Consider the following 13,893-nt stretch of genomic DNA (forward strand, 5'->3'; position numbering starts at 1 on the left):
GTATAAAACAATGCCTTACTACCTGCTTATTCAGTGCCAAAAAAAATTTATCAGCATGAAATTAAGCAGAAAAAGTCAGGATGCCAAACTGTCGCTCGTTTTGAAAAGCACCCACTAACGAAATTTTTTAATCGCAGCTTTTATTTATTTATGTAAGTACTAGTGGTACCCGCACGGCTTTGCCCGTAGTAGAAAATTAAAGGATCATTTGGTTCGCCTGTATATTTACAAATAATGGATGATGAATTTTTCGCCAATTTGCTATGTTAAATGGCTCGCCCATGTTACGGTTCCACGTTATGATGATTTCGTAATTTACGATTCAGGGTTGTGATAATTTACTCGGAAAAATTTTCTTAAAATTGGAATAGAAAAAGAATAAAATCGAATTTTCGAAAAATCGCTTCGAGGTGCACACCCCCATGCTACAAACTAACAATGTACCGAATTTCATGAAAATCGGCCAAACGGTAGAGGCGCTATGTGCGTCACATAGATCCTGACAGACAGAGAGAGATCCGGATACAGAGATAAGAGATACTTTCAGCTTTATCTTTATATATTACTAGCGGTACCCGCACGGCTTTGCCCGTAATATAAAAAATTAAAAGGTCTTTTCGTTCTCCTGTATATTTAAAAATAATGTATGGTGAATTTTCTCGCCAGTTGGCTTGTACCCATGTTACGGTTCCATGTTATGATAATTTCGTATCTCGCCAATTGGCTTGTGCCCATGTTACGGTTCCACATTATGATAATTTCGTAAACAATGTATGGTGAATTTTCTCGCCAATTGGCTTGTACCCATGTTACGGTTCCACGTTATGATAATTTCGTATCTCGCCAATTGGCTTGAGCCCATGTTACGGTTCCACGTTATGATAATTTCGTAATTTACTCGTCCATCTTATGATAGTTTTGTTCTTAAAATTGGAATAGAAAAAGAACCACATGGAATTTTTGAAAAATCGCTTCGAGGAGCACACCGCCCTGCTACAAACTTTCTGCCAAATTTCATGAAAATCGGCCGAATGGTCTAGGCGCTATGCGCGTCACAGAGATCCAGACATCCAAACATCCTCTTCACATCCAGACAGAGATACTTTCAGCTGAAATAATTCGAACGGGGGCTTGAAAACTTTCACACACACTAGATGAAAAACATCAAGAATTTTATTAAAAACCTTTCGCCAAAGTAATATACTATTTACATTCAAGCAACAAATAAAATAATCTTCATCGAGTGCGAGGCGTTATTTTGACCTTCAGAGGATGAGCTGATCGCAAAATAAGTTCTGGTGCAGGTGTGATCCGATCTCTTTGCTCCAGAGACTGCAAACTGTAACTACGGAGGATGTTGGCCACTACTATTTTTTCTTCCATAATAGCAAACCTTTGACCTAAAAGAAGTTGAAAACAAAATATTTTAAAATACAGAGGGCAAATGTACGGTGGAAATTTGAGAGTCAATATGCAATTTCAATAATTTCGAGCTAAAATGGGGTCGTTTCCAAAATGTTAAAAGTATTTTTTTCTGAAAGAGCATGCTTTAAAACATAGGATCTGACCATTTTTTAAATAATTTATTTAAGTTTGAAATTTTAAAAAAATTACTTAAATCGTTGCGCTTTCATGGTTTACACTTCTGTCGTGTGACATCACAAATGATGAAATGCCATTCAATGTTGCCATTCACAGAACAAAATATTTAATTCGCATCTTTCCTCACGTGTATTGGCAACGATATGGTTGATAGCAAGCGTAGAGCGCAATTTTAATTCGCTGTTTGATTATCATAACGTAGAAACGTGGTAGAAAGATGCGCCAAAATGCATCATTTGTGACGTCATAAAGACCACGCCTTGTTTGAAAAATGGGACATTTAAAAAAATTAATTTAAAACAACTGTTGGGAAAATGAAAGTATTTTCTGGGTTCATGTAATTTTTTTTTTTTTGCCCATTCTATCCATTTCAATGACTAAAAGAAGTACTTTTGAGTGAAGGAAACCACCCCATTAACTATGTAGTACTAGAATTCTCAATCGATTGACCGGAAACATTTAACATTTAACCGGTTCCCAAATATTTTTACCATTCTGCATTGAAAAACATCCTTATCCTAAGCATTTTATAGGTTAATTTTGTGATTACTTTTCAGAATTTTCATTGATTTTTCTCAAAAGTTTATATACTAATGTATACTGCACAAAGTACTAGTAGCGTGAATGGCAATCCTCGCGATGATGGGGATGCACAAACCAGAAAAAGAAGCCCTTTCAGTTACAATAAAAAAAAGTTTTTTTGAGCAATCACGATTGCTTATTGTTCTCATTTGACTGTTTTGATGTGCTATCATTTTATTTTCCCGCCAGCACCCTCTGCAGCATCACCGTCTCCTCACGATGCTGCTTCTCTAGCAAAAACCGTCTCCAGGTTGCATCCATATCCTACACACACAAGCATACATACAAAACTGTACACACACACACACGCGCGCACACGCAAATACATACACCTACACACACATACACATACACAAACACATACACACACTTAAACACATACATACACACGCATACATACAGACAAATACACATACATACAGACACCTACACACACACTCATGCCTGCACACAGACACAAACACATATGCCTACACACACATTTCCCACCACACACAAACACTCATACACACAACTACCCACACACTCATACCTGCACACACACACAAACACACATGTCTACACACACAAACACATACCCCCTACACACAAACACACATACCCCCCACACACACATAAACATATGCCTAGATACACACACTCGTGATTGCGAAAAACATAATTTGAATTCAAGAGGTCAAAATTCAAATTATTATTATTATTATGATTTTTTTGGAAAACACATTTTCTCCTAATTCATTGTCACACGCTTTCTGAATGAAATCATTCATAATTGACTCTCCCATCCATCCTTCCCTCTCCCTCCTTTTTTATTTTTTTTCAACTTTTTTTGATCCTCCATCCCTCTTTTGTCACAAAGTGTCACACTTCACCATACCCCTGCTCTCTTGTCGGTGTCCTCCCAATTTCGTTGACACGAGAAATTTCCTTCCCCCTGATGTTCAGTTTCAATCATACCTCTTGATATAAGGAGAGGAAAATTTTAAATATTGGCGAAACTGAGATTAACTAATTTGTCACATGCCACGTTTTTTTATTAACCTATTTTTATATAAAAAAAAAAAAAAGAGAAATGCGTGATGTGACATTTTTTGTTACCCTCTCCCTCCCCCTTGTCATGAACTCGCAATTTTACATACCCCTTCCCCCTCAAAGAGTGACATCATCTGTGGACAGTCCCTTCGCAAGTTTATACACACTATTAAACTAGTATGTTGTGGCCATCACGAAACTTTCTTCTATATCATTCGTATTATTCTTATTCCTCCCCATGCTTGACGAGGAAGCAATATTCCCAACAAAAACAAAATTACACATGCCAAAACTTGACGACTATCCCAATTCCCGATTTATCTCAAAAGCAAAGCAAAGAATGAAAATTGAAAATTATTTCAAAAGCCTTGCTTAAAATAATTACGAACTTTTTTTGTTAAGCAACACAAGATGGCAACAGTTAAAAAGTTTAAAGCATTGATATTTTCTGGTCATTTTCCAACACAACTACTTAGAGTCACAGAACTAATCAGAGAGGCTGAAAAAAATCATCAGAAATACCTGCATACTAGCCTCCGCTCAGGGACTTTATCAAGCCTTTTCAGCAATTCAAAACCACTTAACACATCTAGATATCTGGCTAAGGACTTGGAAAATCAAAGTTAATGCCAACAAAAGTATAGCTACCTGCTTTTTTACAAGAACAACTGAGCTCCCTTCTATTAAACTGCATCTTTATACCGACCCGATTGATTGGTCTCAGCGGGCGAAATATTTAGGCATAACGTTCGACCGTAATTTAACCTGGCGACCTCACATTGAAGAGGTACGCAAGAAGTACCTCACTTCCAAAAAACCACTAAATTGTCTCCTGCACAAAAAAAGCGTTTTATCAACGGATAATAAACTGCTCATTTATAAGTCCTGCCTAAGACCCATTATTACCTATGGAGCGCCCATATGAGCGACTTCTGCAATCTCTAACTTTAACAGAGTTGAGAACTTGCAGAGTGATGGTTCGAGCGGCGTGCGACCCTCCCTGGTACGTCCGTACGGACAAGCTGGTGGAAGAGGTTGGCATCCCGACGCTCCACAACTTTTGCAAAAAGCTCGCCAAGAGATTTCACTACAACATCCCCCGTGTTGGCAATCCACTACTTAACAACCTTCCAAATTACGATCCATTGGATCCGGCAAATTCTCGCAGGCCTCGCGCTCTGTTAGCTTAGTTTCAAATTCGAAACGGGGTGAGTGAATCCCTTATCGGGTTCATACCTCGTTTCGACTCTAGTTATTGTGCTACACTCTGGCTGGGAGCATGCTCCTATCTATTTTCATTTCACTATTTTTTTTTTTAAATTTCGTATCAACATTTTATCATTGTCTTAATTTTATTTTATTATTTTTATTCATTCAAATAGCTTAGAAATCCCGCACGGGGGAAAAAAGTATAAACTTAAAAAAATATGTCGGAAGCGAAAAAAAAACTTAAACTTATTTAAATAAAGAAGAATTTTAGTTGAAATTTACTTTGAAGAGCTTTCGGCTAACCATTATGGTACTCCCGTTAGAGGAAGCCACATCTCTCATACATCCACGCAACCATCTTCTGCGCCAAAATAAAGCCATGTCCCCAACCGGGGAAGACCCCGGCCCCAGACCTGAGGCCCCAGGTGCCTCAAGCAACGAACTTATATTTCCGTGGCATTTTCCAACAATTAAAATTACGCGCAGACGGCAGTCTATTACGATTTATCTGTCTTATTGCTGCATTTAAGTAGCTATTTTTATTCGCAAAAAAATAAAAAAATAAATTAAAAAAAAATAAATAAAATAAAAAAATTAATTTGAAATTTGACATTTTGAATTCAAATTATGTTTTTCGCAATCACGAGTGTGTACATGTAGGCATATGTATATGTGTGTGTGTATATATATATGTGTGTGTGTGTAGGTGTATGTTTGCATGCGTGCATGTAGGATATGGGCGCAACCTGAAGACGAGACGGTTTTCGCTAGAGGAGCAGCATCGGGAGTAGCTGCTCGGTGTCGACGGTGGTGCTGCAGAGGGAGGCGGGGGGAAAATAAAATCAGCGTAACGTCAAGGACAGTCAAGTGAGAACAATAAACAATGTGAGTGCTCAAAAAAATTTGAATTTTGACGTCTTGAATTCAAATTATTTAATCTATCAATAAAAAGTGAAGGAATTGTCCCACAGTTTTCTTTTTTACACCATTGGAAAAAGCGATATTTTTTCTCCAGACCCATCTCGACCTGTGGTCGAAAAACTAAGCTCTATTTCGAAGGGAAAAAAAGTTACAAGCCTTTTTGAATCCAGTTCAAAAAATCTCATTTGCATTCAAATTGTTAACCCTTTTCTTTCGCATTTTAATTCCTTAAAGTTATTTTATTTTGTATTTCCGTGGTCCCTTTTTTAAATCCATCTTTCTCGATTTAATTTCTTAAAAATATTTTAATATCTGTCGTCATTGTTTGGGAGGGAAATGATGTTTTATTTATTTACTAGAGGACCCGACAGACGTTGTTCTGTTCAAACTTTGTGAATTGAAAAGAAATTTCAATAAACTATCAAGTGTTTGAATCGTTTTGTTGGAAAAAATAAGTAAAAAGAAAATGTTTTAAGCTGCTTGGTGTCAGAATGCGTATATTTATTACAACTTGATTTATCTAATGCCCACTGAGCGGTTGTTTTATTAACTATTTTTTCTCCCGTACTTAATTTTATTAAAATAAGGAGGTCTTTCTTTCTTTTCTTTTTTTTTTTTTTTGCAAACTACGGTGAACAAGGAGAGAGTTTTTTGTTTGCGCTATTTAATTCAATGAAAAAAGCGCAGTTTTTTTAAATGATCTTTGTTCAGATTAGGAAATGGGCGGAGAGGTTAAAATAAATAGAGACGGATAACAAAAATTAGAGATAGATCGTATAGGTAGATAGCCGCCGAAGGCGACAATTTTGGCGTAAAAAGGGAAATGACACAAAATTGCAACTGGAAATAGGTATAAAAAATACGAAAAAGATAGATATAGGTTAATTAAAATTTATTTAAACAGCCGCCGTAGGCGGCGAACTTGGCATAAAAACAGGGACGCACGGGCATCGCCGTGCGGGCACTGCTAGTCTATTTATATTAGTTGTAATTATTTAATAAAAAGTAATTTTTTTTTCTTCGTTGATCTAAGCAGGAACTGAATACATGAAATACACCGCCAGCTCAGTCAATTCCAGCCGAGGACTGCTGACTGTGCTGGCTTTGTATTTCATGTATTTCTGCCTTTGCCCTGGCTATAAGTTGGTAACTTACCAGGAATTAAATACTCCTTTTTTTTACATTGCTTGTTATTTATTTACTTACTTTTAGAAAGAAAAAAAAAGATGGAAAAAAAAATTAATTTGAATTTTGACATCTTGAATTCAAATTATGTTTTTCGCAATCACGAGTGTGTGTATGTAGGCGTGTGTGTTTGTGTGTGGGGGTATGTGTTTGTGTGTACGGGTTATGTGTATGTGTGTGTAGGCATGTGTGTTTGTGTCTGTGTGGGGGGGGGGGGGGGGTATGTGTATGTGTGTAGGCATATGTGTCTGTGTCTGTGTGCAGGCATGAATGTGTGGGTAGTGGTGTGTATGTGTGTGTGTATGTTTTTGTGTGTATATGTGTGGGTGTCTGTATATATGCGTGTGTGTATGTGTTTGTATGTGTGTATGTGTAGGTGTATGTGTGTGTAGTTGTATGTGTGTGTAGGTGTATGTGTGTAGGTGTATGTGTGTGTAGGTGTATGTGTGTGTTTGTGTGTGTGTGTATGTGTGTGTATGTGTTTGTGTGTGCGTGTAGTTGTGTATGTATGCGCGTGTGTGTAGGACATGGATGCAACCTGGAGACGGCTTTCGCTATAGGAGCAGCATCGTGAGGAGCCCGTCGACGGTGATGCTGCGGAGGGTGGCGGTGGGAAAAATCAAAGGAACGTCAAAAACAGTCAAGTGAGAAACTTACCGGACTGAAAAATTATTTTTGAAAATTTAACCGGTCTGCTTGCTGGTCAAAAAATGTTGCTAAATGCTGCATTTTTAAGGCGATGAGAAGTTGAATCAGATCGAAGATAGTTTATTTGACTGTTTTTATCTGTCAGGAAAATTCGAAGGTGTAACTATAAGCGGGAGGGGTTTCAATCAGCCAGAATTCTTCGCCTTGAGGCCCAATCTTTATCTTTACTAATAATAAAGCTGAAAGTCTCTGTCTGGATCTCTGTGACGCGCATATCGCCCAGACCGTTCGGCCGATTTTCATGAAATTTGGCACAAAGTTAGTTTGTAGCATGAGAGTGTGCACCTCGAAGCGATTTTTCGAAAATTCGATTTTTTTTTTTTTTGCAATTTCAATTTTAAGAACATTTTCCGGAGAAAAATTATCATAAGATGGACGAGTAAATTACGAAATTATCATGACGTGGAATGGGAGAGCGAATGAACATAGCCAATTGGCGAGAAATTCGTCATCCATTATTTGTAAATATACAGGCGAACCGAATGACCTTTTAATTTTCAACTACGGGCAAAACCGTGCGGGTACCACTAGTTTGTTTATAAATTTTTTTTTGATTTGTATCTCAATTTTTAAATCTAATTCCTTTTTTACTTAGAATTAAATTTAGTTCTATTTTCTGAATTTCTTTAAGAAATGTATTTGTCTGTGCAAATCAGTTGCATTATGTTTATTTATTTTTTATTATTATTTTTTTGAATTTGGTTTATATCTCATATTTTAAATTGCTAACGAAAAGAAGAGGCATTGTAAAAAAAAGGGCATTGTAAAATAGAGCATTAGTAAAGAAGGAAAGCAAAAGCTTGCGGGGATTCTTTTGGATGCCCTTTTGTCGAAAAACTGACATCTCTTGAATTGGAAACGGTTTTGCTTGCAGCCCTGAAACTTGTGTGCAACTATTTTATTAATTTGTATACTATAATGTTCTTTAATTATCATTTAAATTTCAGCACAGATGTATTTATTTATATTTTATTCTATCATAACTTTGCTCGGGAAAATAATCTTAAAATTGGAATAAAAAAAGAACAAAATCGAATTTTCGAAAAATCGCTTAGAGGTGCACACCCCATGCTACAAACTAACTTTGTGCCAAATTTCATGAAAATCGGCCGAACGGTCTAGGCGCTATGCGCGTCACAGACATCTCGACAGAGAGACTTTGAGCTTTATTATTAGTAACTAGTAGTACCCGCATGGCTTTGCCCATAATAGAAAAATTAAAAGGTCTTTTGGTTCACCTGTATATTTACAAATAATGTATGGTGAATTTTCTTGCCAGTTGGCAGGCACCCATGTTACGGTTCCACGTTATGATAATTTCGTATCTCGCCAATTGGTTTGTACCCATGTTACGGTTCCACGTTATGATATTTTCGTAATTTACTCGTCCATCTTATGATAGTTTTGTTCTTAAAATTGGAATAGAAAAAGAACCACATCGAATTTTCAAAACATCGCTTCGAGGTGCACACCCCCATGCTACAAACTAACTTTGTGCAAAATTTCACGAAAATCGGCCGAACGGTCTAGGCGCTATGCGCGTCACAGAGATCCAGACATCCAGACATCCCAGACATCCAGATAGAGAGACTTTCAGCTTTATTATTAGTAAAGATACTTTTGTTCGACATAATAAGGACGATTTAATTGTGGTAAAAATGACCACGCTGAAAGTTAATCAATTGTAATTTCGGTAGAGATTAATGTGTTATTGAAAAAGAGACATTAAAGTGTGCAAATTCGTATTTTATTAAGAATCAGCTTTCATCTTTATCTTTACTAATAATAAAACTGAAAGTCTGTCAGGATCTCTGTCTGTCAGGATCTCTGTGACGCGCATAGCGCCTAGACCGTTCTGCCGATTTTCATGAAATTTGGCACAAAGTTAGTTTGTAGCATGGGGGTGTGCACCTCGAAGCCATTTTTCGAAAATTCGATGTGATTCTTTTTTTATTCCGATTTTAAGAACAAAATTCTCATAAGACGGACGAGAAAAAAACGAAATTCTCGTTACGTGAAACCATAACCAAGCCAATTGGGGAGAAAATTCACCATACATTATATGTAAATACACAGGCGAACCAAAAGACCTTTTAATTTTCTATTACGGGCAAAGCCGTGCGGGTAACACTAATGCATTTATAAAATAACAGGAATAATGACTCACCGATGCAATTTCTTGGCCCGGCAGAGAAAGGAACGTACGCGTAAGGGTGTCTCCCCACTGTACTTTCCGGCAGAAACCGATCTGGATCGAACCTTTCTGGATCGGGGAAGACTTCTGGATCCCGATGCAACACGTATGACATCACGATGCAAGCGGCTCCTTTCGGAATTTTGTAGCCATCTATTCATAAGAAAAAACATTTTGAGAACGAAGTATAAAAAAATCAATTAGACCAAGACACAAAAGTGCTTAGTACAATCTTAGAGCAAGAATTAGTAACTGGAGGGAGCCAGAGCCCGATCATCCTGAGATTGGACATGGGGCACATTTCTATTTCAGGGCCCCCCTAGGGTCCGACTAAGGTATATGAAGGGTCGTGGTAGCCCGATTGGTAGAGTGTTGGATTTGGGGCCGGAGGGTCCTGAGTTCGAACCTCGATGGTCGAAGACCCGCCGTCGTCATTAAAGGGGACTGGGCGACGTTAAATATGCTCGTGGTCTCAATGCCCTCCAAGTGAAACGATACCTCTGGGGGTGCTAGCACCAGGTAGCTATTAGCTCCTGGACTAGTTCTAAATTCTCATTAACTGTTCGACCCGGCGATGGTGCTGCCATCTATCGGTATATAAAATAATGGAGGCAAGGCACTTAGTATGCAGTCCTCGACATAAATACAGTTGTAGTCAGTTGTGACTCTGAATAGGAATAGGAATAGGAAGGTATATGAAGACACACCGGATACAAAATTCATTTGTGCCCCCCCCCCCAATTCCCGCTTTTTTATATGTTGAAGCAATAAAATATTTCGATACTTGCGTTTTTACACAACCATACTAAATTTGGTGGTACCTCATATCACAATATAATATATACATTTAAAAAGTAGAAGAGATATAGTAGCACACGATAAATATATAAAATGTGGTTAGCCTGTTGCAATAAACCGTAAATACCAAAATTATCTAATAACTTTTAATAGTAAATACAGACTAAATTTCGAGTGGTTTTCTGATTTGCAAAGAGATCACATTTTTAAGGGGAATTTTTATCAACGAACAGATTTTTTCCTTGTCTCGGCATTTGCAAAACTGTAAATGATATCACTGTACTCTAGATTCTGAGTGAAATCATTATTTATTTTTAATTAGCATGAAAAATTGGGGGGATTTTGGGCCCCCCTGAAATCTAAGAGGAGGAACCTGTGCCCCACATGCCCCAGCGGTAATCAGGCTCTGGAGGGAGCAAGTCCAATCATTGGCTTGGGAAATGCGGAGGCAAAGATCTCAAGTCACATGGTTCCACTTCGACGAATGGGAGACACGTTTTACGTAAAACGAGTGGAAGAAGTCTACTTTCTTCCAATACTTTACTTTCATAGATATCACGTGGCTTGGGATCTTTGCTTCCAGAACTGAAGGCTTCACTCACTTAACCTTTTACCCCTTCTCGATGATCATATCACAACACACGCAATACGCAACTGGCTGGAAAAATGCTGATAACAAAAATATTTTTCCTGAAAAAATTGCACTTATATAGCTGATTATCGAGCGATCGTAACCAGGGAGCGTAAGGGACATAAAGCGGGTACGGGCTGTCGAAGATGAGTAACTGTCCACAGAGATTATGCAGAATTATACCAAAAAAATATGCTGAATTTTTGTAAATATCTTCAAAGTGAAGAAGTAATTTCGCCAAAGTTCTTTACAATTTTCGTCAGATTTTTAGAAGTAAGCCTTAAGTTTCTACAAACGACGCTTATTTAGCTCAAAACTCGAAATTTTCGCGCGAAAAAACGATGTGATGGGGTATACAAAACTGCTAATAATTCAAGATATGGTTTTGAAAAAAAAAAAAGAAGTCGAGCCTCCATATATCGAACTTCCACATATCGAAATTTTCTATACATCGAAATCCCAGCAAATTTCAATGATCATTACATAGAAAAATTGTTTCTATATATCGAAAAAATCTCTATACATCGAAATTTTTCTCGAGACATTCGTAGATTTTTTTACATTTTAAACTGTTTGTTTCATGAAAAATGAAGGCTAGGGGAAAAAATTATGTTCACTAAAAGTTGCTAAGAAACTCATAAGAAATCTGGGTTTGAGGGGTGTGTAGTTAAGTCGTTGTTCCGTTCTGAAATTCTTATATATCCTCAAGTTTATTTCAAATCTTAGTTGTAACCAGTAACACTGTAAAATCAGTTTCAAGTTCTTTTTGTCTGTTAATTATCATTCCTACTCTTTTTAGCTTCAGTAAAAATCATTCAAGTTAAGTAGATTGATTTTTTACTTTTCTCCCGATTACATTGTCAAAACGAAAATCCCCTCATGTTGCGAATCAAGTTGAACGGTCGGAGAATGAATATGTATGAAGGCACAAAAATGTAATTTCTGTTAATTTTTCAGTTATTAACCTTCGTTTAATCCGATGCTCGTATAAATTAGAAATTGGGTTTCATGCACGAAAATTAGCTTTAATTTTACAATTTTAGGAGATTTTTAGGATAAAATAAGATCGTTTCTATATATCGAAATTTCTATATATCGATTTTTTTCCGGCAATTTGCTACTTCGATACATGGAGGTTCGACTGTATTAGCGAATATGTGTGTGTATTAGTATCACTTATTTTTTTTTGCATCACTCTGTTTTCTGCATCACATTTTCGCAGCAGAAGTAGCAGTTGCTTATGGCATGCCATTGAGGTAAAAAAAAAAGTAAGCATAACGTGTTTGCAAATTCTACTTCAAAAATCTTTCATTTTCTTTAAATTTGGGGCAAAATTTTAAAGCAATTTAATTATTATACCGTCTTGTTCCAGACCCTAAACGGGAAAAACGCGAGTCAAGGTTACTTGAATGTGTTTATTTCCTTAGAATCAGAATATACGACTCTCAAGAAAGGTCAAGGAAAGGTCACCCATGCATCTTTCAGAGAAAAAGATGACATGAGTAGGTGGTTGAAGGACGCATTCGAAAGATAATAAGTTATATCATTTTATTGTAGCTGGATGAATGTTTTATCTTTTGTAAATTTTTCATTCATTAGTATCAAATTTAATTTTTGAATAGCTTTCTCCACTTATTAGCAGGGTTTGGGAATTTTTAGAAATTTTATAAGGCAATGTCAATTTATCATTAAAAATGGAAGTTAATTTCATTAAGGTTTGATGACGTTAGTGCGATGAGTGTCCGTAGAATGTTTTCATATGTGATCGGCTAACCGATAATCTCTTAGAAAGCTTCTGGTTAGTCCCCGATGCGCCCGAGTTAACCGGTCACCCTTTCAACCCACGACCCATACAACTGCACCAAAACATTCCAATATATATATATATATATATATATATATATATATATATATATATATATATATATATATATATATATATATATATATATATATATATATATTGCGTTGCCACTCCGAGAAAAACAATCAAAAATAGCGCAGACGATAATTAAATTAAATAATGCAAAAGAAAAATAAAACATTAGAGAAGATAAATCGTTAATCCAGAGCTTGAATACACTTGTGGCGAAGAGGTAACACATTCTGTTCCGGGTTTTTCTTTGTGGTAAAATATAGGTTTCAGACAGTTTGTACTGTAATGTAATATTATAGTTATAGTTATGGCATTTGTTTGTTTTACCTCTTTCGGCCGCCATTAACCAGTGACTGCAGCTCCTCCTATTGTTTATTGGAATTGCGAATAGGTTGATAGAAAATAATGTGCAGACGATCTATTTACTAAATAAATATACCAAATCCAATTACAAAAATGCTTAAAAATTTAAAGTCATAAAACTGATGATATAATGGAAATGAAATTGGCTGTGCTGTGAACTTATTGTACCGCTAATAATTAAATCTGTAATACATACTTATAACAATTTCATCATTTGCTTGTCTTCCAAACATTGGAACTGAAGGATAAAGCCTTTGAGATTCCTAGGAAGAGTCAAAATACAGCGCAATATTAAATATTTATTTTAAATGCAGGCATTGATACAGATATATTGGTTGAATTTAAGCCATTACATTCAATTAATGATTAAAAATTTTGCCTTTTTTATTTTTGACATTAATTCAATATACAGGGTGATCCAAAAGTCAGGATCAACTCTAAAAATGAATAATTCGAAAACGAATAAAAATAAAAAGATATGGTTTGCCCTGAACGAATGGAAAAGAAGCCGGATTTTGTGTGGCAACGAAACAAAAATAGTTCTGTTTTTGACCAACAGATAATGCTATAGCTTTTTATTTCTCCATGATTCTTATAATATAGTTTAACTAAGAGGGCTTTCTCAATTACGGACAGCATTTCGATGCATATTTGCTTCGATTAGCATAACCTGCTGCCGCTACCTCCTTTTCACTTCCTTTTACAAAAAAGGAAGTATTGTATTCGCGAAAAAAATTTCACTCTAATTCGGCCTTAATATCCATTTTGCTCACTCCCGAATTAATGTTGAGT

General features: G+C 36.4%; 1 protein-coding gene across 2 annotated transcripts in view; it reads right to left on the bottom strand.

Moving 5' to 3' along the window:
- Positions 1–1,155: 1,155 nt before the first annotated feature.
- Positions 1,156–13,893, bottom strand: part of LOC129225562 (cytochrome P450 4V2-like) — a 73,178-nt gene continuing 60,440 nt past the window's right edge. For both annotated transcript variants that reach the window (XM_054860008.1, XM_054860007.1), the window contains exons 9-11: positions 13,298–13,364; positions 9,407–9,586; positions 1,156–1,400 (exon numbers count right to left, since the gene is read on the bottom strand). In XM_054860008.1, coding sequence (XP_054715983.1) covers positions 1,237–1,400; positions 9,407–9,586; positions 13,298–13,364 — 411 coding nt within the window. In that variant the 3' untranslated portion in view covers positions 1,156–1,236. The remainder of the gene's footprint in view (positions 1,401–9,406; positions 9,587–13,297; positions 13,365–13,893) is intronic.

This window comes from Uloborus diversus, chromosome 7, assembly GCF_026930045.1.
Source record: "Uloborus diversus isolate 005 chromosome 7, Udiv.v.3.1, whole genome shotgun sequence".
Lineage (NCBI taxonomy): Eukaryota > Metazoa > Arthropoda > Arachnida > Araneae > Uloboridae > Uloborus > Uloborus diversus.